At 45.9% G+C, this 27,186-nt stretch overlaps 1 protein-coding gene across 2 annotated transcripts in view; it reads right to left on the reverse strand.

Moving 5' to 3' along the window:
• Pcsk6 (proprotein convertase subtilisin/kexin type 6) overlaps positions 1–27,186 on the reverse strand; it is a 129,930-nt gene that overhangs the window by 90,783 nt on the left and 11,961 nt on the right. For both annotated transcript variants that reach the window (XM_013512589.1, XM_013512588.1), the window contains exons 2-6: positions 24,772–24,882; positions 24,153–24,296; positions 22,876–22,952; positions 20,023–20,111; positions 59–231 (exon numbers count right to left, since the gene is read on the reverse strand). In XM_013512589.1, the coding sequence (XP_013368043.1) occupies positions 59–231; positions 20,023–20,111; positions 22,876–22,952; positions 24,153–24,296; positions 24,772–24,882 (594 nt within the window). The remainder of the gene's footprint in view (positions 1–58; positions 232–20,022; positions 20,112–22,875; positions 22,953–24,152; positions 24,297–24,771; positions 24,883–27,186) is intronic.

A 27,186-nucleotide genomic window follows, 5' to 3' on the forward strand; every position in this document is an offset into this window, starting at 1 on the left:
AATCGTTCACTGTCATCCTCACCCCATGAGCTCCCTTGCAGCCCTGTGTTACTCACACCTTTTTAATGCCGTACTCGAAAGCCTGTTTAGCCAGTCGGCCCGGCCCGTCCACTGTCTTCCCGTCATCATCCGGGCCCCAGCTGGCGCTGTAAATGTCGATGTAGTTGGGTCGGATGCCCAGGGACTTGGCTTCAACCACATCCGTCACATCGCCGTCCAGCATGCGGATGCCTGAAAGCACAGGGGAAGCTTGTCAGCAGCGCCCAGGGTGCCCAGCGCACAGGAGGGGCCACCCTGGGCCGGGCGACGAGCAAGGCCGGGGAGCCCCAAGCAGCTTAGATCTGGCTGCAGCGTCGCTGAGCTCCCCAGGGGGAACTCCCACACTGTTTTGGAAACTTCACTCCCCCTCCCTGCGCTGGCTGAGGTGAGAAAATTAAAATGACACTGCAGGCCGCAGTGTAAAGTGTGCCTGCTGTGTGGAGGCAACAAAGAAAACCGACCGCAGTGCCTCCAGAGGAGGGGACTCAGAGCGTTGCTCTCGGTACCACGGGGCCACGCTGCCATCTAAAATCGCACATCGCTCCTACAGAACTCTGGAGTCTTTTTCAACTCGCCCAGCTGTTCGTCGTTTATGTCTATGTCTCTGTCCTGTATGAGTTGATCCTATGTAAATGTGTGATGAGTCACACAACGAGCTTTAACCCGGAAGACAGGAGCCCTTGCCCTAGCCCACGGAAGAGCGGGACGGCGGCCTTGGACCTGGCTGGCCATCTCGTCTGCATCTGTGTTCAGTTCCACGTTCCCAGGAGGGGTCTTAAGGTGGGGAATCCAGCTTCCTCAAGGACAGGCGGGAGTGGGCTCCCACAAACCTCTCCCAGTGCCTGCGGCCCTGGCCAGGGACCTCTGTCAGTGTTTGCCTCCTCTCCTGGTCACACTCTACACCTGGCAGAGGTGTCCCCTCCCAACCATACCTCACCCCGAGAAGGAAGCGGGGGGGTGCTTGCAGGAAGCTGGGAAGCAGAGGGTAATGACAGCCAAGAAACGAAGTCAGACTTCTCCAAGCTTCAGAGAACCTTGCCACGCCCCTCAGAGGCCCCTGGACATCCCCTTACACTGGACCTAGCTCTGCATGTGCAATGGCCATGCTTTTGGTCAAAACAAGTTCTTCACCTCAGAGTTACTTAAGATGTAATGGAAAAGGGGACTTTTTCTGGTTGTAAGAATAATATCCGCTCTTTGATGAAAGTTTGGGAAATACAGAAATAACAAATGATAATATTTTGGTTACTTTCTTTTAATATTTTTCTTTGCCTGCAGCATATACTTTTACTTTCTTTCCAGATTTCTTTTTTTATTTTGGAGGCAGGGTCTCTCTATGCAGTTCAGCTGGCCATGAACTCATTTTGTAGCCTAGGGTAGCCTTGAACCTTCAGCAATCCTCCTGTCTCAGCCTCCTGAGTGCTGGGATTACAGGTGTGTGCCACCATGTTTGGCTTTCCAGATTTTTTTTTTTTCCAGTACTGGGAACTGAACTCACGACCTTGCACTTGCCAGGCAGGCGCTTTGCCACTGAGCTAAATCCGCAGCCCTTTCCAGATTTTTTTTAACTGAACTTTATATGGAACATTGTCTTGTGCCATTAAAACCTCTTTGAAGACATGGTTGTTCATAGTTGCTGTATTTCTCCCCTCACCAAGCCCCCAACCCAGGAAGCCCTCTCTCTGGGTCTCATCACACACAGATCCCTCAGCCTTAGCTATACTGGGCTTCCTAATACCCCAGAATCTATATCAACACATAACGGGGTTGCAAAACAGAAACTTTGAATATAGCAAACAAAATATAGCTGGTTCTCCATATGCACGGGTTTAGTATCTAAGGATTCAACCAACCACACATCAAAAATGTTCAGAAAACAGTGATGTCAGTACTGAATAGCACTGACTTTTCTGCTAGTCATTATCCCCTACACAGTAGTGGAAATGTATCCCTGAACAACGCAGTAGTCGCACCACATCCACATTGCGTGAGGTGTTATAAATCACCTAGTGATGATTCAAAGGATGTAGGAGGATGTGCAGAGATTCTCCGCAGACACTATGCCATTTCACATACGGGATTCGAGCATCTGTGAATCTCGTATCTGCGGGGAGTCCTAGGGCCAATCCTTCTTAAATTCCAAGGGACAACTACAGTGAGTTCCCCCTGAGGTCAAGAGACAAGTTAGGACTCACGCAGGAGGGAGACAGGGAGGAGAGACCCTCCCTTGGTGCCCAGGGACTAATGTTTTATGTGAATTAAATCCTCCCGTCCTATCGCTTTAAACTAATTGCAAGTACATCCTGCTCTCACTTCTGATGGATAACTAATGGGCAGAGATCCCTAACACACACATTTCTGATTTCTTATCTTATATGTTCTCAGCAGCACATGGATTTTAAAAAAGTAGCATGTGGATTACAAACAAATAACTAAACGACGTGTTATGGTTTAAATGACAGAACTATGATTTGGAAGGTAAGAAACTTCTTATCTACAGGGAAAACTGAAGACCAAGGCGTAGGACATCTTTCCATTCTAGTCAGTTTTGAAGGTTTGCTTAACGTTTTCCCCTACCATCTGCCTTGAGGGTCCTGAGTCAGGAGCAAGGAGGCATGACACAGGAGTCGCTGTGGCGGGTCCTCAGCATGCCCTTCGTGTGGCCGTTGGAAGGGCTGTTGTAGAGCACAGTGTCTTAGCGCCCTACACTCAAGTGGGGGACATGAAGCTTAACTGGAAACTCCTGCTCTGAAAGCCTGGGAACTGTACTCAAAATTAACATCAAAGTCCAACGACATGCCCAGCGCCGGGAAGCTGTGCCAACCAAACGGGCACGGCAGTGACGGAGGATGGGGCTGAAGTCATGGGAGGAGCCGGCTCCGAGTTTTACGGCCCTGAAAGTAAGCAGTAGAAATACGCTGAAGGCCTCAGCACGCTCTTCTCTCTTGGCCTTCATCTATTTCCTCCCTTCGTTACCTGAGCTACCTGGCTACCAGGACAGCACACGGAAGACACCACTGACCGAGCGCCACTGACCACACTGCAAGGGGTTTAGACACCCTGCTGCCTGCACCAGAGGGGAGGATGGTGGAGCAGAGCCCGCTCCACTGACCTGCATGCCACGACCACCAGCTGTGACCAGGAGGTGACCCTGGCGGTTCTCTCATCTCATGAGGCCTCCGCTTTCTGTACACTGCAGCGATGACAGTTTCTGTCTTTACGGGGTGCCAAACTAAAAAGGGGAACCCATGTACACTGCCAAGCACACAGGAAGCTGCTGGCTTGACCCTGGCGAGCCTCAGTTTTCCCATTTGTAGAAACAGGTATAATAATAATAACTACTTCCCCCTTTATTTTCTAAGATCTACTATGCGATATGTATGAAGAGCTGTATTCACATACATTTTAGTTATAAAGTCTCATAAAATAACAGGCCCCATAAAACCCCTACCTGATACAAGAATGAGGATGTGACCCATGGCGGACCGCTGTGTGTCCTTACCACCTCCTGCCTCTCAGAGAAAACTGCTCAGGATTTTGGATTACTCATCCATGGTCTTTTAAAAACTACTCTTTCCATACAATTGCACGCATGTTTAAGTAATATATCATTTAATTTTGGCTGTACTGGGAATTAATCCTTTGCTGGTCATATAGCTTATAAAAAAACTCAGTTTACGTCTTATCTTTTTACTTTGTGATATCTCTTTATAAAGTCTCTCCCTTCCCTTCTCCCCTCTCCCCTCCCTTCCCCTCCTCTCCTCTCCCTCCTCCACCTTCTTCTCTCTTCTTCTCCTTCTCCTTCTCCTTCTTTTCCCTCTCTGTCTCTCTCTGTCTCTCTCACCCCTACTGATGACTGACCCCAGGGCCTCATCTACGTTGCGCACATGCTGTACCCGTGCTGTAACCGCTGTGGCAGAGGCCCTTAATTAATACTAAGAGCTTCTTTCCCTTTGAAGATCAAGGGAGACATAACGGAGCCCAGATCTTCCCTGGGTTGGTTGGCACCAATGGGAAGGTTTCTTTTACAGGCAGGACAGAGCCACGCTAGCTGCAGCCCACATGGGCTGTGACAATGGCTCACTGTCTTTTCTCCTTTGGGAGTTGGGGTAGCCATGACACACGGTCCTTCCCCAGTCTCTGGTCTGTACACTTCTGTCTCTGTGGCTGTTTCAAGGATGCTGGACCCAAGCACCCAGCCTACTCAGCCGCAATCCTCCAAGAGAGGCCGCAGCCCACGCAGGGAGCTGATGGTGTGCGGGACAGAGGCAGCTCACGGTGGTGGTGGTGGTGGTATGCGTGTGTGGCAGTCAGGGCCAGAGTCCTGGGAGGATTTCAGATGTGCATGACCTTGCGCCACGAACTCAACCTCTCAAAGTTCCCGTCTACAACATTCCCCTGGTAGTTGAGAAGATCACTGAAAATATAAGCTAAGGCTCGTGCTATGGTTTAGATATGGTTTGAGTGCATCCTCCGCAAGGGTTCATAGGTGGGCAGCTAGGGCCCCAGTGAGGTGATGCGGGGAGGGGATGGAACTTTTAAGGGGAGCCTACTGGGAGGTGGTTAGGCCCTTGGGGGTGCTGTGCTGTGGTTACAAGGGGCTAAGGTAGTTCTTGTGGGACCCTGGTTAAGTCCTGAGAGAGAGGGTGGCTATAAAAGGGCAAGACTGGCCCCTGTTGCTCTGTGGCTTCTTGGTTCACTGTAAGATCTCCCTCTAGCACAGGCTCCTGCCACGGTCCTATCTGCCAGGATGCCTTGTGGGAAAAGGTTGCAGAGCCGGCGCTATGCCGTTTGAACTATCAGGCTCTGAAACTGTGAGCTGAAGAAGCCTCTTTGCTTTATAAGTTATCCAACCTCAGTATTTTACTATGGCAATGGAAAGCAGACTGGTATACTCTGGTATCCAGTGCTGCTGGATACATAAAAGTAGTATCTTTATGGCTTTACATTTAGCAATGGACTTTCTAGGGGATACCTTGCTGGCTACACAGGCAGCCAAAGCCTATTCTGATGTTCTAGTGGTGAAACTGAACCTGCTATTTTAGGACTTCTCACGTAAATTAGAAGAGGTGAAGTGCCTATTTTTTAACAAGAACAGGATGCTAGAAGACATCCAAAAATATGTAAAAATGTAAGACCAGAATGATTTTCCAACATCTCTCACGATGCTTTTCGTTTTGGAAAAGGACTGATGAATGTGTGAGAAAGCAAGCAGCATGTATTTAGATTTTAATGGAGCATCTATTTTCCCCAACATTGACAAGTTGCCAACAGAGAAAAGGTAAATATTTTCAGTAGAAACCTGCTGTTCCAACATTAGCTTTCAATGTGAATGGCTCTCTGGAAATGCCAAGGAAAAGAAAAACAGCAATCATTTCTCTAATGAAAAAAGAAAGGCCCATTTACTATAAATTGCTGGGTACAAAAATAATTTGGACAAGTCATTTTGATGGCAAATTAACTCCCTGTTGTTAGCTTGCTAATGGATTGCTTTTCTGTCTGCTGGGTTCAGAGCTCACGGTGGCAAGATAAACACGCTTGGGCAGTCCGCTCTCAGGATGGGTGTGTGGGCACGAGGTGGAAGGAGCACTGAAAGGAAAGAAGATGCTCATTTTCCTGGACCTAAGCACTTCATGTCTGGGTGAACAAGTCAGACTGCTATCAGGGCGAAATCCCACAACAGATCATTCTAGGTACCCCAAGAAGCTCTTAGGAAGGAATCGGACAGGTTTGCCTCACTTTCAATGATACACACATTCTTATTAAATTGCTTAAGCCCAATAACATTTTAAATGCCCTGGGAGAGCTTGCTGAAATGAACTGTTGTATAAGTCTCTTGGTAAAGTTAAAACAATGCCACTGTTTTCATAGTGACCTATCCTACTTCTTCTCTCCCTGTTTCTTATTTATATCTTGACTTCCCAAATCATAGGTTTGCATAGAGCAGGGTAAACCTATCAACATGCAGTCAGCCCTAAAACAGCAAATACTAAGCATTTGCCTTGAAAACCTTCTGAGGAAGCTCGATCTTAAAAGAAAAAGGGAGAGTGCACGAGCGTGCACACATACGCACACCCACCTAAGCACACACTCACACACACCCACGATAGAAGTCAGCCGCCTCCCCTGGGCTGCCAGTGTCTGCAGGAAAGCAGGTGAGCAGACCACGAAGGGCCCACTTTTGTTCACTGAGAAGTAATGTATTTTGCCTTCAGCAAATGAATGGCATGGCAAAAGCAATGAACAGTAGCAAGTAAAATTAGATTGTTGCTTCCTGAGTGTGACAAATGGGCCTCTCCAACAAATCTGCTCATTAATCCTGAGTTTATTTTAGTAAATCCACAGAGAATTATTTGTTTTGGAGTTCCTTCCTTTTCAGTAAAACTATAGTACATTCTGTTCTAGGAGCAGCCATGCTGGGACAAGCAAAGTTTCAACAGTTGTTTAAAATGCTACAAACCTAAAACGTTTCTGCCAACTGTCGTTACCACCCAAGTCTGTACTCGAGCTCTGCAATCTCTCAATGTGTCCCCATAGGGCAATCTTGCGCTAGGAACCCCAGGGAGCTGTGGTCTACTGAGCTATCAAGCCACATCTACATTTGCACTGTCACAACTCCATCTGCCGTTGTCACACATGTGCAGCGTGCGGGAGATCCACCAGGGATCACCACCAAGCTGTCTCTCTTGGCTTCCTGTTCTGCTCCTCATCTCCTGATGGAGCCGTTCTGTCTCCTTTCAGGGTGGAAACACAGCTGCAGCCAGTGAAGCAGCAGCAAGCAGGCCCGAGTCCCTCCGTGAGGCCCTGGGCCTTTGAGATGAGGCCTGTCCTACGCAGGGGGCTTGTGTTAACTGTCTTCTGATTTGCCATATTCCAAGCTTTGACATCTGGGGTCTGGTTAACCCTGTAAAGACCGTCCCTTCCAGGGCTAGCCAATTCCTAGGGAGAGTGAACACACTGGCCCAGGAGTGCATCTTTCATATGCAAACCAACCAATTCAGAGAGGATGCCTCCACTGGTCTTCTAATGGGCTCTCACACCTCTGGCCACTGTTCCTCTATCCTAACCACTCCAGGGCAGATACAGACAGCATTTGTCCCTGTAGGGCCTGATGAAATTAACCAGCCAATCTCAGGCTTGTTCTTCCTGCCATGCTTTGTCTTTCCCATAGAAACCATTACAGGTCCGTTTTTCTGGCCCCCACCTGACCCTACTGCTCCTCTGTGAGGCCCTGCGTGGTGCGATGTGCCCGGAACTCTTGGGAACCGTGACTCACAAACCGCTTTTTAACAGTGGCAGCTGTCTCCTCATCAGGTAGCCTTACCAAGCATAAAAATAATGAAAACTGCATCTTTCTTTCATAATCAGGTCCTTTTTCAAGGACTGATGAAAGAAAAGCCTAAGTCATCGTCTTAAGAGCTGACATCTACATTGAGTTTTCTCTCGTCTCCCCACTTGGTAGTGGAGTCGGGTGAATGGCCTGGGACTCAGCGGTTCAGTGAGGGCTGGTAGGGCAGCAGAGCATACCTTGGGGCCAGATACAGCACCCGTGTATTTATACTGCAGGTGAGGATGGTAGAAACCCCAAGAGGATTGTGGTTGCGACAGAGAAAAAGCCAACACATACCCTGAGCTACCTTCTGAAGAGGACAGCAGAAATCAGACAAATGCTACCATGAGGAAAGGCCACCGTGGTGGGCAGGGTGTGGTGTCAACTTGACTGGCTTTGGCATCTGCCTTGAGACTGATGGGGCACAACTGGGTGGGTCACAGGGGCACGGTCTTTGGGTCTATGTCTGGTCCCTCTCCTCTTCCTCTCTGGCACTGTTCCCCTGCTTTGCTGTCTGGTCACTGTAAACTAAGCAGCTCTGCTCTGCCATGAACTTCTGCCGTGATCTTCCTGCCCTGGAAGCAGCCAGCCATGGACTGCACCCCTTTAAACGTGAGCCAAATTAATTTTGTCCCCCTTAAATTGTGGGTGTAGGGTATTGTGTCCAGCAACGAGAGAGCTAATACAGCCATCCAAGAGCTTGTCACTGAGACTTGAAGGTACCCTCTCTGAGCCTTTGAGTCTATCTATACTCCTCACACACATCTCAGGAACCCCGGTCTGTTTTGCCCCCAGCACTGGGAAGTGAGTCTCACCTGTCCTCTGAGGAAAATGGCAGCCAGGCGGCCTGGTGAGGGAATGGTGATCAGAGATACAGAACAAAGAGCTATGGAGAATTCTTGTCCACCTCCTCCTTTCGATGGCTCCTGCTATGCCTAGGGGTCCTCAGAGCCAGCAGGCGGGGGCCTTTGATTAGAATGGAGGCAGTGAAGGACAGGGATGTAGAACCCCTATTCCCTGATGGTACTGGTCCCTAACATTCACCAAATCCCCTCCAAACCTCCCAGTGAATTTTAAATCCTAGTGCGGTTGAAAATGCACTTGGAGTCTTTGAAGAGTAATCTGGGGCTTAAACGGTTCTCCTAAAACGCTCACAAGCCTAAACTGCTTAATGGAAACACTAATGAGACTGAATTTTGTGATTCAGAATTAACATAATTAACCAATTTATGGGCATGGATTAATTTAGCCATTATGTACTTAACATTTTCATGTTTATGAAAGGAAAAATATGATTTAGTTCCCCAATCAAAATAGGAAGCAAAAAACACCAACAGAAATTAGGTTGTTGCTGTTTACTTTTCCTTCCCAGAAATAAACAGGGCCTGAAAAGACGTGCACACTTCTCAAGGCCTGAGCAGGGGAGTTTTTCTCGCTTCGAAGCATCCCTCAGGGCTGAAGGGTTTCCCTTGCTGCATGTCCCAGAAGCTAGCTGCTCCCAAACAGCCTCAGGGACTGGGTCCCCGGCTAGCGCTGCTTCTCAGAAGCAGAGTACGCTGTACCGAAATGCCACGTGCCTCCTAACACTGCTCCCGACCAGGAAAATGTCCCGTTAAGCAACGGCATCAGTGAGGAGCCCAGCACAGGCTAGGTGCTCGTGAAGTTAAAGGGCCGAGGGCTTTCCTCACCTGCCCCATGGTCTAAGTTGCAAGTTTTGCTGACGAGCAAATTGGCTCAGGCCCAGTGAGAACCTGTGGCTCTGGAGAGCCTACGGCAGAGCATGCCGGGTAGGACACAGAGCCAGGAGGCCTGACGCAGAGGACGGGCTCACACCTGTGCAGACACCAGCAGGAAGGGCCCTGTGTCCAGGAGCTCACCTCAGAGCTCACCTTGTGGGTAAGCTGCTGCCGCCCAGACGGTGATACTAAGGGGAAGTAAAGTCGGAAAGTCACCCCGCCGTGCCAGCCAGAGGGTGCCAGTCAGGAGCCGATGTGGCCATGGGGAAGGAGCAAAGCAGGAAAGGAGCAGAATTATGTGTCGTGCCAACATTTTTTTAAAGATTAAATTTTAAAAAGACAAAAAAAAAAAAAAGAGAAGTCTTAAACGAACAAAGAGGCTCAGAAAGATGACTGCTACTCTCTGCTACGACCTTCTTATGCTATTCCCATCATCATTTTTTTTTAGGCCAGTAGAAAGAAGCAAGGCCAAATCATGTTTAGAAGGAATATGAATTGTGCCAAGAAAAACAATATGGAATTTGCACACCATGAAGGCTTTCCTTTTGCTTCTGCTTCCAGCGCCTGGGCTCCAGGGCAGCTGTCCTCATGGGGTCGCTGCTATGTCCTGGTGTCAGCTATGGCTGCAAAGGGGAAATCCACTTTCAGGTCAATGGGCCAATTTCATGTCTGCTCTGCTCTATGGCCCTGGGCATGGTAATTCACCTCCCTGACTACTGGTTTCCCCTGATGTAAAGCAGCCGTGATCATATCCAGCTCACAGAATCACTGAGCACCAGATGCAGCGATGACTCTAAGGGCTTGGTGTTAGCGTCTGCAACGAGCAGCACGCCTCGATGGCTGTTACCAGCATCAGGCGAAAAATACCAGGGAGACCGAATCAAAAAGGTGAATGGAGCACACGGCCTACCTCCGCACAGAGTCCAAAACCTGAAAAATAAACGTTTAAAGGAAAAGAGCAAATCGTAACCAGCAGAGGCAAGGTATTCTCAGGAACTTCAACAGACACTAAGTAGATGGGATGAACCGGTAGGGGCGCAGCTCCCTGGCAGGAGAGGTCTTCAGCTGGGGTGCAGCGATTCCAGAAGTGCTCAGAACCCCGAGACCTGGTGTGCAAGGACAGGAGGCTCAGGATGGGGCCCAGTGTGTGAGCGAGGCACAGGGATGTCAGCTGCACACCCTCCAGGCTGAGCGGGGAGTGGCAGCAGGATTTGTCCGGAGGCAAATGCAGTGAGAGAGGGCAGCAGCCAGAGAGCCAGAAAAATGTTCCAGGCCTAGGACGTACACCCACCATCCTCCCAGAAGGAGGACGGCCCCAGGAACAGGTTCTCTACCCTCCCGCATCCCAGCAAGACCCCGGCCATGAGACTGCACAACCACTCAGACTGACAGGGGTCTGAGTACAGCAGGAATCGAAAACCAAGAACCAGCAAATGTATTTGAGAAAAGCACTAACGAGAAAGAGAAGCATCAAATTAAAGAGCAATATAAACAAAAATCAGATGAATCCAAAGAAACAAGATGAGGAGAACGAGCGAAAAAGAAATCCTTCAACGTTACTATTGCTACACTCAGCATGACACAAGATCACATAATATCTGTTAGCAGTCAACCAAAGGACTTCTGCTTCCAGGAAGATAGAATAGAAGCAACTCTCTCCATTTTCTCTGATCAGGAAAGGAAAACCCTGGATATGTCCACGAAACAAACATAAAACTCTGAAAGGTGGGAAAAGGAAGGCAGAGGGACTGGGGACTTTGCGCCTTGAGGGAGGAGGTGTGATGAGGTCTTTTGGTCTTCTTTTCTGTCACTCGTATTTCGGAGTTGGAGACAAAGATGCTGGCACCCCAGAATCACCACTGGCAGCGAGAAAATCAAGACAAAACAACAAAAAAAAAGCCCCATTTCTCCAGCTAAAACACCAGAAAAGGGGCCGCCTGGCAAGATGGAAAATGCTCACACATCACTGCTCTCCTACAGCCAAACAACGCAGAAAAAACTAAGGCACAATGCTACCTATGGCAGCAGGGCTGATGGGGAGCTTGGACAACTACATTATTATCCAGCGAAGTACACTTTGAAGCAGAGGAAATTGTCAGACAGAGAATGACCCTTATCAGTAGCACTAGATGCAACGACAATGGAGTGATGTTTTATGATTCTTGGTGAAAATTTTTTCAATTTATTTTGAATTTAAAACAGTACATTTTGTAGGAAGAAAATAAAGACATTAGATATCAAAGACTCAAAAATTCACTCTGTATATAACCATCTGTATGTATAGAAAACACTCAAAAATATCTTCTAAAGAATGATTTGGCAGCTAAGAAAATTTAGTAAAATAAAATCACATAAGAAATAGAGGTAAGAAACAATGGTGACCAAAAAAATTGACTTTTATACCTAAACTCACATAACTATGGATGCATAATGTAAAACTGTTAAAAAGTAATATGGGGTTTGAATTCCAGATGAGGTGAGGAGGGAGAGAAAACAAAGAGACCTGCAGCCAGGGTAAGGTTCTTGATTTGCTCAGAAGGGGATATTAAACATAGAAAAATATAACTTCCGGGCTGGGGATATAGCTCAGTGGCACAGCACTTGCCTGGCAAGCGTGAGGTCCTGAATTCGATTCCTGGTACCAAAACCAAATTACATATCTTCAAACATATGTGCTTCAGGATAATAGAAATACAGACTGTAAAATTTTCAAGCCATTAGAGAGAAGAGACTATATATAAAATATATATGTATGACAACAAAATACAATTACAAAAATAAATCCAAATATAATTGAAATGAGCACAAGTGAATAAGAGATTCTTCATTTGTGTTAAAAATAATCCAAGTGGATGCTATTTATAAAAATAAGGTTAAAAATGAAATATACATGAGGAAATGATACAATAACTTAGCAGATGTGGCAAAACTGCCATCAGCCAAAGTATAATCAAAAGCAAAAAAAGAGAGGGTTTTTCTATTGATTAAAGATTCAATTACCCTAAGAAAAGACATCTTTCATGTATCTTATAACACAACTATAAAATGTAGACAGCAAAAATTGAAAGAAATTGAAAAATCCATAGTTATCACGGAGACCAACATCCCTTCTCAGGAATAGGTCGGGTAGATACACAGTAAGAAGATTCCAGAAATTGTGAATCAGCTTGATCAAACAATGGGTGACAAGTGCAGGGCCTGCAGGCAACAGGCACGCAGGGGTGAATGGGCGGAGTGTGGAGATTCATTTAACCGGAACATTGTAGAGAAACACTCTGGGTTGTTTTTTGTTTGTTTTTGTTTTGTTTTGTTTTGTTTTTGTACTGGGAATCGAACTCAGAACCTTGCACTTGCCAGGCAGGCACTTATGCCGCTGACCTATGAACTGCCCTTGGTGTAAGAAGCAGCTGCTATGCACCTCCCCCTAACTGTTGCCATGAAGGAACGAGGACTCAATAGGGCCAACATGTCTGATTTTTCAAGAGAAGCCCAAATCCATATTTTTATATAAAATCTCCGTATTTGTAAATGTTTGCTCAATTTAAAAAAAAAGTACTGTGTGGGTCAAACAAAATGCATCTGCTGGCCAAACATAGCCACCAGTTGTAACCTGTCATCTAATTTAAATATAGATTCTTATACTCAGAAACTATAGAATAAAAATACTTTTCAAACATTCATTGGGATATACCTAAAAATGTTAGGCCACAAAGAAACTCTCATCCAGGCATGGTGGTAATCTCAGTTCTCTGGGATGCCGAGGCAGGAGGACTGCAAGTTTGAGTTCAGTGTGGGTAACTTAGTGACTTAGTGAGATCCTGTCTCACTAAAGGCTGGGGATGGGTTCAATTCCAAGTATGGCGGGGGTGGGGTGGGTCTGAAATTATAAAGTATTTAGAAATGAAGAGCAAAAAGTGTGGTAAAATCAAATCAATGATAGCTGTTGAAGAGAATATATATATGTATTAATTTATTAGGGCATGTATAATTTATTAGGGCACATATAGTCCTCTAAGTAAAGAATTTAATAAACATTCCATTCAAGGGGCTACAAAAAAGAAAACAATAGAAACTAGAAAGCTGAAGGGATTTAAAAATAACAGAAAGTAGAAATTTCTAAAACAAAAAGGAAACTTAATAATACAGCCTAGTTCTCTGGAAAAACCTACTTAATAAAAAATGGCAGTTTTTTATTAATCAAGGGAAAAATGAGAGATGTTATAAATAAGATTATGAACAATCATTATTAAGATTAGGAACAGCCATTGTTACTATGGAGGACATATTTTAAAATTAGATGATATTAAATTTGTGTCATATATTTGAAAACTTGGAGAAATGGACAATTTTCTAGGAAAATTTAATTATCAAAATTTCCTCAAGGAGAAATAAAAAACCTGAATAGATCTAGTCCTTCAAGAAGTTACTGCATCCAGAAAGGTTGACAACCCAGCCCCACCAACATTCCCCAAAGCAGGCAATGCCTATCATATATGAACTGTTTCAGAGTACAGAAGGCAGAAAGTTTTCTACCTCATCTCACCAGACCAGTGTAACTGACACCTAACCTAGACAGTGACAGCTCAAAACACAGAAACCATAGTGCAATCTGCCTTATAAGATGTAAAGCCATACATAAAATGTTACCCACGCAATGCAGCAATGCACTGCAAGAATAATACCAATAATCACATAGAATATATTCCAAGGATGAAAATTTATTCAAATGTTATAAAATCTACTAGTGCTACTTACTACATTAAACAGATTAAACAGTAAAAGCAAAAAAAAAAAATCTGTAAGTAGGTGCTTTGTGAAAAAAGAATATGTAAAATATTTAACATCAATTCCTGATCAAAACCTTTTAGAAATCCAGGGCTATAAAAATATTTCCTTAATTTAATAAAGACTAACTACAGGAAACCTACAGGAGACATTTATAAATGATATAAAACTAGAAGCATTCTTGTGTACAACAACAGAACTTAGAAACCACCAATATGCAATATTTATCAGGAGTCCTTATATATTGAAATAAGGCATGAAAAAGAAATGAGTTATTAATATTAAAGAGGTAAGGCCATCATTATATTTACAGGTAGCTATTATTTATGATGCTCTAGAAACGCCAGGAGAATCAAAGGATAAACAATAACAACTATAGCCTAAAAAAGATGGCTAGAAACAAAAATCAACACACCAAAATCAATGGCTTGCTCATTTCCATTCCAGTAATGACCCATTATGCACATAACCTTACAAAACCAAACTATACATAAGCCCAATAAAAAGTGTGCAAGATCAACATGGAGAAAGTGATAAAGTTTTTTAAATGACGTAAAAGAAGACCTGAATAAATAAAAACATACCATGTTCCTGGATGGGAAGACTCAATATTGTAAGGATGTCAATTCTCCCCCAATTAATCTATAATTTCCATGCAATCCCAATCAAAATCCCAACAGCATTTTTTAATGAAATTTGACAAGCAGAGTTTCAAGTTCATCTGAAAGAGAAAATGTGCAAAAATAGCCAAGAAATTTTGAAAAAAAGAACTATAAGAAAAACTTTGTCCTATCAGTTATCAAAAAACAAAACCAAAAACCTCTCCTAAACTACAATAATTAAAAGTGTGGTATTACTGGATTTAAAAAGGAGCATAAGAATTGAACGTCAGGTTCCAGCATACACAGGGAATCAGGGAGTGGTAGGATGGCATGTGGAAATCACTGGATATTAACGTGGGGGAAAATGAAGCTAGAGCTCTTCTTTTCACAATTCATAGAAATAAACTCCAAAAATAAAAAGACAAAAACCATAAAAACTTTAAAACAAACAATTTTTCTAAACCTAAGTTTTTAGAGGAACTACAAGGGAACTGATTTATTATCTTAGGCTGTTCTAGCTAGATCCTAAGCCATCATAGAGGAAGACAAAGACATTTGACATCATAAAAATTTTAACATATTTTAATGGAAATATTACATACAGGAGGGGAGCACAAATCACCCATGTGGAGCTCAGCAACATCATAAAAAATTAAAATTTCTCTAAAATGAAATACATTAGAGACTCCCCATTAAACACACAGGAGTAGCCCACTCTCTATTCTGAAATCAATGACAATAACACATGCATGTATGGATTCCTGAGAAGGTGTAATTCCTCCCCAGTGCAGGTGACAAAGATGATGGCAATATGGCTGGGGGTGCTGGTGGCTGGGAGAGTTTGTCTCCTAAGATATAATTTGGACAGTTCCATTATTTCTTTCACTTTATTGAATTATTTTTATGTGATACAACTTACAAGAAATGTGAGATTTCATAAAGAAAAGGTGGTGAGCAAAATGATTCTATATGTATAAACATGTAGTGAAATTTTTAGGATTCATTTTAGGAAAATGAATAATTTTAAATTATGTCCACAAATTCTCTGACACTTTGCCATTCAAAAGGTGAAATGAAATTCCTCTCCCTTTGCTTAGACTTAATGATACATTTCTCATGAATGGAGTATGGATAAAGAGCCGGTGTGAGTTTTGAAACCAGGTTATAAAAGACACTGATGATTCTTCCTTATCCCTTCTCTTGAATCACCATCAAAGAGGAGAGCTACGTCTTATATTATGAGGATCACTCAAACAACCCTAGGGAGAGGTATGCACGGTGAGCAATCAATGCCTCCTCAAAAGAGCCAGCAAGGAACTGAGGCCCTCCCCAGTAGTCACCTAAGCCCATCCTGGGAGCAGATCCTTCAGCCCTGTGAAGCCTTCAGTTACAGTCAGAGCCAACAGTCTAACTACATCTTTGTGAGAGACCTGGAGCCAGATCCAGTCAGCTAAGCGACTCTCTTTGCTAAAGAACAAATGCTTGTTGTTTTAAGGAGCTGCATTTTGGAATGACTGCCATGCAGTAATGGATAGCTAATACAGAATATATCTGGTAAAGAAATATAAATCATAAGTTTTAGTTTCAATAAGAGCAGAGTTAAAGACAATCATTTAAACTCTAGAAAATACTGATTTAAAAAATGTCTTAAGGGCAGTAGAGTGTAAGCAGAAGGAGTCAGAGGAAGGCATGGATTCAACTCTTGAAAGAAGGGAACCATACTTAAGTATGATCCAAGTTTAGATGATTTGTCCTCTGCAGGAGCCCCCCATTTCTCTTGTAGAGAGGCTATAACACATTTGGCAAAGTGTAATCTTATAATCTTGATGATTCAGTGGATGCATTTGGGGACTGCAGAGTAGCTAGACATTGGGAGGAGAGATCTTAGAGAGGAGAGAGATATAGAAGAAGACGTACATATCCCAATTAACCACTTGTCTGATCCCTGAACTACACACAGTTGACAACACTCCAAAAAGGGCAGGAGGAAAACAACAGCTGAAAGGTTAAATGAGCTGAGCAGATACTTCATTAACTATTCACAGCAGAGGAATACATTCAGGGTTTGAATCTTGTTAAGTTAGAGGTCTTGGTAAACATTTCAGTTTTTCCATCGAAATACCGAAAGGATGATGTTATAGGAATAAAGACTATGTGCCTGGACTAGGAGATTTTCCCTAAGGGTGGGTACAAACCAGAGAGACCAACCATAAAAAATAAACAATCAAGTTTCTAAAACTTCAAATTTAAATGACTGCTACAGGAAAATTCTACAGTACTGAGAGAAGGACAACAGAATCCAGAGTCTCTACAATACAGTATAAAAATGTCTACCACACAATGAAAAATTACTAGACAAATGCAAAGGAACAGGAATATGTGACCTATTGTAAAGGGTAAAACCAATCATTAGAAACACACTCTCAAAAGACCTAAGTTAGTACAAAAAACTTTAAAAAGTACCTCTTGTAAACCTGATAAAGTGTCTAAAGTAAAAGACATAATGAGTGAGGAGATGGGGAGCTCAGAAGAGATGTACAGGTGGTAAAATAGAGCCAAATGGAAACCAAAAGACAGAAAGGTATATTTTCAAAAAAAATCATTGTATGGAAAATTTTAAAAACATCACTGTATAGAGTCAAGAATTGACTGGATACAACAAAAGATTGAGTGAAACTAAGAACAATGTCATAGAAATTATCTAGTTAGAAGCACTCAGAAAAAAAAATTTTTTTTGAAAATGAATGTAGCCTCAATAAGCTGCAAGGGATAAAAAAAGCCTTACAATTATTACTGATACTCAAAGAGTTGTAAGAGAAAATGGAATTTAAACATATGAAGAAATACCAAAAAAATATTTTCTAAATTTGATTAAAGAAAAACCCACTAAGAAACACAGCAAGGGGCTGGGGATTTAGCTCAATGGCACAGAGCCTGCCTGGCAAGCACAAGGTCGTGAGTTCGGTTCCTGGTACTGGGAAAAAAAAAAAAAAAAAGAAACACAGCAAACCCCAAGCTGTAGTAATATAAACAAAATTACACAAAAGGCTGTTATAGTCACAGGCAAAGCACAGACAGAAGAAACACCACACAAGCGGCCAGAGGAACAAATTACACAAGGGAAAATAAAATAGGGTTGACAACTGACTTCACGGCCAGAAACAACAGATGCCAGAAGACAATGGAATAACATCTTCACAGTATCCAAAGAAAAGCATGCCAAGCTAGAATTCTATGATTGGCAAAATTTATTTCCAAAATGAAGAGGAAGGAAAGATACTTTCGATTATAATCTGGGAGAATTCCTTAACATCTGTGGGAGAAGCTTCAAAAAATAATATGAGAAATTATTTAGGCTGAAGAAAAACAGAAGCAAGAGAGAAATATGAAGTTAGAAAAAACAAGGAAGAGCAAGGGAATGGTATATTGTATGTAAGTAAGTATCATTTCTTTTCATAAGTATTTCAAAGTCACTTGAGTGATTAGAGGAAGAATAATAACAATGTCTGTGGGTTTATGACGTAGGAAGTAACATATATGAAAGAGAACAATGCGCTGCTGTGTACAAGGACACTCTGAGAGGGAGGCTGTCCTATGTCAGGAGCACCGAAAGGTGGCTCTACCTAGGGGTGGGCTCTGAGGGATGGGGAAGGAGAGGATAAGTGGAGGCTGAAGCTGTGTACAGCTGCTTTGGAAGCACTGGCTGTCACAGGCTGCTTGGGTCAAGGCCAGTTTCAACCCCGTGCCTGTCTCCCAGGACCGAGGCCCACCTCCGTCCCCTGTCCCTAGGTGGCATACGTCTTTCCAGCTCCGTGCTGCGGTCCCCGTTGTTTCCTTGGCACTCGTTCCATTTGTAACCCAATCCTGTGACAGGTCAAGTTCATGCCATGTCCCCCTACTTCCACCTCACCGAGTGCCTGGCCCACCACTCCTGGGCTCCCCGACTCCCCCTCTCACACCAGTACTTGGCCCTGCAGCACCTTCCACATCAGTACTGTTCACCCCAACGTCACGCTGAGCTCAGAGAGCCTCAGATTGTGTGTCACTTTTTTCTTCTCTCTCTTGGTGTCTGTGCCAGAACCATACGCATACTACATGCCTAAGGTACCCCAAGCATTAATTTAAAAAACATTCCATTCACATGCTCTGCAAGTGAACGCACTCTCTCTCCAGAATCTCAGCAACTCAGTCTATAATGAGCACAGAGCTATCTAATGAGAAGATCCTCTTTTTCTTTCTTCTTTTGCAAGCTAGGTAAGTACTCCACCACTGAGCCACAGTCCCAGCCTGCTAGTAGGTTCTTTGTGTGCATTACTCCACTGACCCCTCCTTACAACCGTACCTACCGCAGGCTCTAGAGGATCCTCTAAAGCCAGCATTCTCAGAGCACCATTTGTAGATAATCCTCTGAGGATCCTGTTATACTGCAGATTCTGGCTGACAGGTCTGAGATGTGGACAAGGATTCAGTAGTTCTAACAGATCCCAGATGACGCAAATGCAGCCAGTCTAGGTACTAGGGGGAGCAAATCTGAAACAATCCCAAAGGTGGGGTCCACCTGTTCATTCAAAGATAAATCCTTTCTGGTGACCAAGTGCATCTTCCAACAGGGGGGTGGACATGCCTTGCCGGTGAGGTCTACAGTCCCCGAGGCTCTCTGGCACCCGCTCCTCTCCCTGCTTCTGCTCAGTGATGGGCAGGCATCTAGTGGGCACTTCAGAATACCTGGCAACTGAGCCGTCACTCTGCGAGGATCCAGTGGGGCACGACAAGACATGAGACCCTTTTCTCCAAAGCCCTATTCTAACCAGGGCAGCTTGACTTAGCAATGTGAGGAGCTAAATAACACAGCCACACACAGCTGGAACAAAGCCAGAGGCACCGAGGGCTGGGCACTGGGGAGCGAGCCAGGGGTAGAGGAGTGGCTGGTAGGTAGTGCTTCACCAAGCATGGCAGGTAGGAGGTAGCTGCATGTCACAGGTCAGTGACACACTGAGCCAAGTGAGAGGCCGGGAGACGCAAGGATGGGAATAGCACGAGCCTACGCATAAACAGAGAGGACTGGGCCTATCTGGGAGACACTGTGATAACTGTCCTTCTGCCAAAGCCAGCAGACAGGGAAGGAGAAGTGGGCCACAGCTGGAGCGGGAGTCAGAGCCCAGGGAAGGCCTCAGTGCCAGGGAACAACTGTGAATCTGTCTGGGGAGGGACAGGGAGCCACAGAAGGACAGACTTTTAGAAGGGGTCTCTTCTCACAGACAGGAGAGTCAGCAGCTAGGCAGACCGGACCCCAGGAAAGGAAAATGGTGCCCCTCCGGTAGGTCACCAAAGGCTTTTCAGGGAAAACAATGAGTGGTTCCTTTGTCTTGAAGTTCCAACCCCTTGTTCCAGCTGCCAGGGCCACAGCACAGCTGGCATGGCTGCTTCCGGCCCAGGGCAACAGCACACGAGGCTGCTGAGCCCTGCAGAAAGGCAGCTCTCAGTGCGGCACCCAGCCCCAGGCCCCTCTTCTCCCTGCTGCCGGTCTTACCTCCTATTTTTGCATTGTACGCTATGCCCACGATGCAGTACGAGTTGTTCGCTGAAGCGGCAACTTCTCCCGCACAGCGTGTGCCGTGTCTGAAGCAAAAAGAGAAAACGAAGTGAAGCCCTGGCTTGGCACTGTGAAGGAATTCTATGCATTGCACAAGAATCTCTTCGGGTGAGGACGCTAGAAAGCCCATCTTCCGCATCCCTCCTCTAACAGGGTGCATCCGCCATTCTGCACGGCCCTTCCTGCCGCCTACAAATTACAAGCTCTCGCTCATGGCTCGTCCCTTCCATGGTACCTCCCCTGAGTTCCATGTCAGAGTTAGGGGCGCCAGCTCCCAGCACCCGTGTCCCCTCCCCGCCCCCCAGCCCTTGTTATTGGCTCACGGCCATTGCTATGCAAGGCTCAGGGCCATGCGGTCTCAGCTCTGTCTCCTGTGACTAATGACCCATCGCCTGGCACCCAGGTGCAGCGGCATCAGTGCTGACCGACGGGACGAAAGAAAGAACACACTGTACTGACGTCTGTGTCTTGTCCCTTGTGTGCCTACGGCACCACGCTCAGTCTGGACAGCCCTCTCGTCATTTCCACGGCCACTTAAGCAGGAGCCAGGGGAAGATGCTCTAAATGGAACACTGAGCGGCCAATGAGGAAATGACCAGAAAAACAAATGGCTTTCCTCAGCAATGACCCATCCCCCGAAGTGCCACATCGGGTCAGTTCCTCCAGCAGAGGATGAAACGTACGGGCGACTCTGAACAGCACATCACTGAGAAGAGTCCACAGGGAACTAGAACCACTAATTCAAATTTAAAGCTGCCTTTGAAAACGGTCCTGGGTCTGCGTGCTCGCCCTTTGCAAGGGAGTCCTCTGTTCTTCCCTGGAATTCTCGAAGCCCCAAGGCCAGGGCCACTTACGGGGTCACATGGCTTGGTGGTTTATGCTGGGATTCAATCCTGCCCTTCAAGGGTCACTGCATGGGATATGGATCACACCTCCCTGTGCGACCCTGAGGGACCAGGAAACGGGCTCCTTGCCCCAGGCATCCTCACTGCTGGGCAGGAAGGGCACCTTGGGACATGTGGCAAGGGAAGCAGCCTTCAGGGCTAAAGCTGCCACCCCTCCGGGGAGCTCTGTGGCCTATTATGTGGGACACAGCGGCCTGGCCCAGCACAGCACTATGTGGGCACCAGCTGTGAGCCTCGGGATGGAATCAACTGCCAGCTGAAACCACTGCTGTGGTGGGGACACTAAGCGCCCCTAGGTTAAGAGATTGGTCCCCAGGGTGGCATCCCAGGGAGGTGCTCTGGACCTTTAGAGCAGTAGCCTTGTGGGAGGTCCCTAGCTCACTGCAGGGTGGTCCTGCAGGGTATTTGGGACCCAGGGGCCCTTACTCCTTCCCCTTCCTTCTCCTGGCTAAGGAGGTAACCTGTTTTGCTCCACTGTGGGCCCCACCACAATGTGCTGCATTGCCCTGGGGCCAATGATCCAGGGGCTAGACCCTCCTAAACTGAGATCTAATGAATCTTCTCCACTTACCAGAAGCAGGTCTCACTTTGTTGCCCAGGCTGGTCTCAAACTCCTGAGCCGAAGTGATCTTTCTACTTCAGCTTCCTGAATAGCTGGGACCACAGGTGTATGCCATTGTGCTCAGTTTCATCTTTTCTCTACATGTTAGTTATCTCGGGTGTTGTGTTACAGTGGCTGAAAGCTAAGTAATGCAGCCATGGTGGGAGGACATAGGGGCAAGCACCTCGTCGACAGTGGGGAAGGGAGAAAACGCTTTTCTTACTGTCCTGTAAACACTTTTGAAGGAATGGTGGGGAGGCCTGGTATAGTGGTGCACACCTATAATCTCAGCACTTGGGAGGCTGAGGCAGGAGGACTGTTGTGAGTTTGAGACCAGCCTGCGCTACAAAGTGAGTTCAAGGCCAGCCTGAACTGCACAGTAAAATCCTGTCTCAAAAAGACAAGACTTTAAAAAAAAAAAGGATGGTTAGAGCTTGGGACATGCTGCCAGAGAAAGGACATACAGGCCCAGCAGGTGAACCCAGTCCTAGGCTGGTGTTTACATTGCACAATCACCTGCTACGTCACCGTGTGGCAGGGCCTGGAGAGACCAGGTGTCTTATGCAATGTAAGTGACCCCCACGGTTTCCTGAGCACTCCTAGTGTGCAAACTTTGAGTATCACTTCATTTACTCGTCCCAACAACCCTGCAAGGTGTGGATGTCATCTCCACGGAGAAGCCATTAAGACACAAAGTCATCAAAACATCCCTCAGGGGCTGGGGATTTAGCTCAGCGGCAAAGCGCCTGCCTGGCAAGCGCAAGGTCGTGAGTTCGGTTCCCGGTACCGGAGAAAAACCAAAAAAAAAAAAAAAAAAAACATCCCTCAGTGTGCACAGTGCCACACAGCCAGGGAGTGACAGAGCCGGGCTCTGAGCTCAGATTTTTCTAGCATCATTCCTGCCCTTCCACCTTGCTCATAAGGTCAAGGAGGGAGTCACGAGACCTCAGCCACGTGAACCGGGTGGTCAGACACCAAACCCGTGTCTTTAACACAGTCAGCTATGCAGACTGAGATGTGAGGGCAACAGCTTTGAAATATTCCAAGAAGGTTGGAAACAGGAACCTCCCTTTCCAGCTGACCAGCAGAGATGACAACACTAAGGGAAGAAGCTAATTCCACAGAAGCCACCCTGTGCCAGAAGGGCCATGCCAGGCATGGCTTCTCACCCTTGGATGATCCCTCAACAGCACCCACCCCCTGTCCAGGGCCCTCGTGTGGAAATGCAATAGCAATCTTGCAGGGAGAGGAACAGGGAAGAAGGGAGAAGACGAAGTGACGTACTTATTTTCATTGCTGGCATCATATCGAGGAGACGGGTCATAATCATTTCCGTTGACGTCATAACTTGCATAAGAATCCTAGGAATTAAATCTTGGTGAATGAGGAGAGATGGCACGGTATATTACAGCACTGGATGAGAATACTTTTATGCCTGTCTGGAAAACAAGGAAAGCTATACACAGAGTTTCCCCTTTACTACAACTATCATAGACAGAGAGTACTGTGCTAAAGTATACACTGCGTAAAATCTATCCTCTTTTAAATTCAGTGACATTAAGGACATTTACCTTGCACTGTCATCTATCTCCAGAAATTTTTCATCCTGAAGAAATGAAACTCTGTACTATGGAACACTAACTTGCCCCCAGCCGACATCATTTTGTTTCCTTTCTCTAGGACTGTGACAACTCCAGGAAGCTCCTAGAGTAGAATCATACAGCATCTGCCCTTTGTGCCTGCCTTGTTTCCCTGGGGATACAGTTTTCCGGTTCATCCATGTCATCCTATGTATCAGAACTCTTTAAAATTATATACCTTAATATGTACTGTTTTGTTTGCACACTTACAGCCAGAGTAGTCATATCATTTTTTATTTCCCTTTGACAACACATCACAAAAGCTTTCCAGGGTTATTGACATTGACGTCAAAACCCCTTTTTTTCGTGTCTATGAAGCGGATGCAGTACAGTTTACTTAACCACTGTGAGGTACCCACGTTCCTTAGAGTATTTAATGCATTTATCATACATGCCAAGTCCTGCTCTTTACATTTATGAGCTCATTTAAAATCCTCACAATAGCCCTAAAAGAGAGCAGTCCTCTTTTTAACCCCACTTTATTATAGTAACGCTGAAGCACGGGAAAGGTAAGCAACCTGCTCAAGCTCTCAGAGCTAATGCGTTGCAGAGCCAGGAGAGCAACCCGGGCTGTCTGAGCCCAGAGCCAATGTTTCACCCTGCAGTTAGTTGTTCATGTAGCTAATATGTGTATGAGGACCTCCTCTATGCAGATGCATCTTGGATCTCTAGACTCCAGTCCTAGAAGTACGACTCCTCAAACATGCGGTCCAATGTTTCTACAACAACCCCCCGCTCCCGCCGGTCTGGTAGTAGGACAGCAGCTGGTGGCAGCATGTTTATTTTTTCCAACCCTCCTCCGCAGTTTCCTTTCTTGCTTAATTTAGCAGGAGATGATCATTCACGGGTTTTGAAATTTCTATGCATTTAATGGGTAGCATGGTCCGCTAGTACGCGTGTCCGTTGTGAATCTTCACTTACATAATTTGGAGCCAGGTCTGGGTGATTCCTCTCTATGCCGTCGTCCAGGATGGTGACCACCACGTTCTTTCCCGTGTAGCCCCGCTTCCACGCCGCCTGGACGTTCATTTCCGATCGGCAGCGACTGTTCTTGTCGCCACAGTGCTGTTTGCACAGAAGACACAAAGCTCCTGAAGCAGCAACAGCACAGGGTGCAAAGCCGCAGAGGCTGCTCTGCTTACAAGCCGGCAGGAGGGAAAAGCAGCCCCTGACTGAGACAGCCGAGACCTGCTTCTTCACCCCAGCTCCTTCTGAACCTGGAAACCTGGCTATCACCGTCCTAGGGCATTGTTTCCCTCTAGGGACTCTGTTTAGGGGCCAGGCTTTAACACTTAGCAAGTGTTACAGCCCATATCAAACCTCTTCCCTACGCAAGGAGCCCACTGAGCCTACAAGGACCTTCAGAAAAAATCACAAGCATACACCTCTTGAAGTAGAGGTTCTACACCCAAGACGAAGTGTGTCTGTCTGGAGGTGTGCTGGGGTTTTAGCTTGGTTGAAGGAAATCCACCCATGCCAGAGACACAGCACTGAAAATGCCCCAGGGCAGGGGGCAGAGTGAGGCCCACACCCTACTCACCATGTACCACATGTTGGACCAAATAGGGTCGTTGAAGTAAAGGGTCTGAGGGTCGCTTCGCACCTGTCTCTTCACCCTGCGTTTCACTTTTTGTTGTTGTAGCCATTTCACCTACCAGGAAGAAGTACAGTTATTATTTGTTTTAAAAATGATCTCCTAGCCAGGCGTGGTGGCGCACTCCTGTAATCCCAGCACTCAGGAGGCTGAGGCAAGAGGATCGCTGTGAGTCTGAGGCCAGCCTGGGCTACAAAGTGAGTTCAAGGCCAACCTGAAGTGCATAGTGAAACCCTCTCTCTCAAAAAAAAAAAAAAAAAAAAAAAGACACACACACAAAAGTGATCTAATTGTATGTAGCTACTGTATAGGCACCGTATATTTCCTTGCATAAAAACATCCAGGTCATAGTTGATGTTTTGCATAGGACACTCCAAAGGGGCATTTTTACTTCAGTGACAACTTGTTTCTTACACGTAGAGAAGAACGTTATAGCACACTGATAGGTACTGAAGCTGCTCTACTAAAACAAACAAAACACAAAGAAGCCTAGACTTGTAAAGTTGCCAAAAGAGTGACACACGATCTCCATTCCAAGAAAAAGGAAAGAGATGGATGGGAAATGAATGAGGGAAGGGAAGGAAGAAACTATTCGGTCAAACTCTTATCAGACATTGCCGTACAGTGAGGCTGTGAATAAGTACATGATGATAATCCGTACATTGAGATTTTTGGCAGCCACTGGAAACATGGCAGTAAAACATGCACAGAGAAACATCTAGAAAGGGATACAGCAGAAAACAATCCAGAAAGGAATATAATAGCAGCAATTTTGGGGAAATGACGTTATTGTCAACTTTACAGTTTTTAATTACTTTTAGGATTTTATACATTGTTAAAATTGCTATGATTTGCTTTTGTAATCAAGGAGAACGCTTGACAGGTGGTATACATGGTGCGGAAGAGCAGGGATCCAGGAGCTCGGCTGCCTGGATTACAAACGCAGCCCACACTCACCAGCCGTGGGAGTCGGAGCAAGCAGTTAGTCTTCTCGGCCTCAGCTTGTCCACAGAATGCGGCTCAGCTGCCCGACCCTGAGGGTTAGTACTGCACACGAATGGTCTGCAGTCAGTGCTCAGACCACCGCCTGGCACACGGCCATCATTTTCATCATTTCTGTGCACATTCTTTTCAAGTTGGAGGAGCTGACTCATTTTTATAGGATCTCACGGGAGTGGAGGTATTTTCTTTGGACTTAGTGTGGTGGGCCCTCCAGTTCAGCAATGATCAAAGCTAGGGTTCAGCACAGTATGGTACTGGAGTCCAAGTTTGGCAGGAAGAGGATGAGAATGGGGACCTAGCCTCCATTCTCAAGGGGTCTGTGCCTTAGTCCAGGACTCCGCCAAGCAGACGAGAGTGTGGTGAGACAGGAGTCTGCATGGGACTGGGGCAATGGGATAGAAGAGAAGAGGGAGGAAGACAGGTGAAGGAGAGGGCTGAAATGACATGGAGGCTACTGGGCAAGGCTGGGGATTCTCACCTATCCTGGAAGCTTGAGTAGCTGTGAAACCAAGCAGCTGCCAGAGACAGCACAGGGAGTGAAGGCTTCCCACCACCAAAGGGTAAGGTTTCTTTTCCTCTGTCTTGGCCTTGATTACCCCAGTGCTCCAAGGGAGGACAGCAGGAGACCCCACAAGGAGCCTCACAGTTAGGGGTGGAGACTGATCTCAAAGGCACCCTTGGTGTACAGGACAAAATGTTTAGAAAGAAATACCATAGCCTGTTCCATTCCATGTGAGTTGTATATAAAACGATCCCAGGCCAGGACCCTTAGAAACACTGCAGAAAAGCTCAAGATCAATTTTAAGTTAGACACTTAAAAAGCCTCAGCATGAAGTCCTAGATCACTTATAATTGCCACTATAGATACTCCTACAGAAAATGCAACTATAAAATGAGATATTTTGTTGATAATACCTACTGGCAGCATTTTGCAACTTCCCCATATATTACTGCCTGAAGTAAAAGGCTTTTACCTGGTATAAAGTATCTAAGATGAGATTTTGTAATCTGCTTAGCATCCTGCTATAAAATACAGTGGAATGTGGACTCCCAATGGCACCAGGCCCCTTGGGATGTTCCATCCCTTGCTGAGCCCTGGAGTCACTACGATTCTGCCAGGCAACACTTGCAGTCAGAGAAGGAGGTGAACTCTGCTCTTCTAAGCCCGAGTGAGTGACTCCACCGCATCACTTAGGTAATGTGGGGAAGCATGTTTCTCGAAGTCATGAAATATGCCCAGCAGGATGGGAGCGCTTGGCATCTATTATGGCCTGTATCTAGATGTATCCCCCAAAGCCTCATGTAGTCATAGATGGAGCTTTTCAGAGGTGGCTGGATCAAGGGTATGTGATGCCAGGA

Source organism: Chinchilla lanigera, unplaced genomic scaffold, assembly GCF_000276665.1.
Source record: "Chinchilla lanigera isolate Chin_1 unplaced genomic scaffold, ChiLan1.0 scaffold00015, whole genome shotgun sequence".
NCBI lineage: Eukaryota > Metazoa > Chordata > Mammalia > Rodentia > Chinchillidae > Chinchilla > Chinchilla lanigera.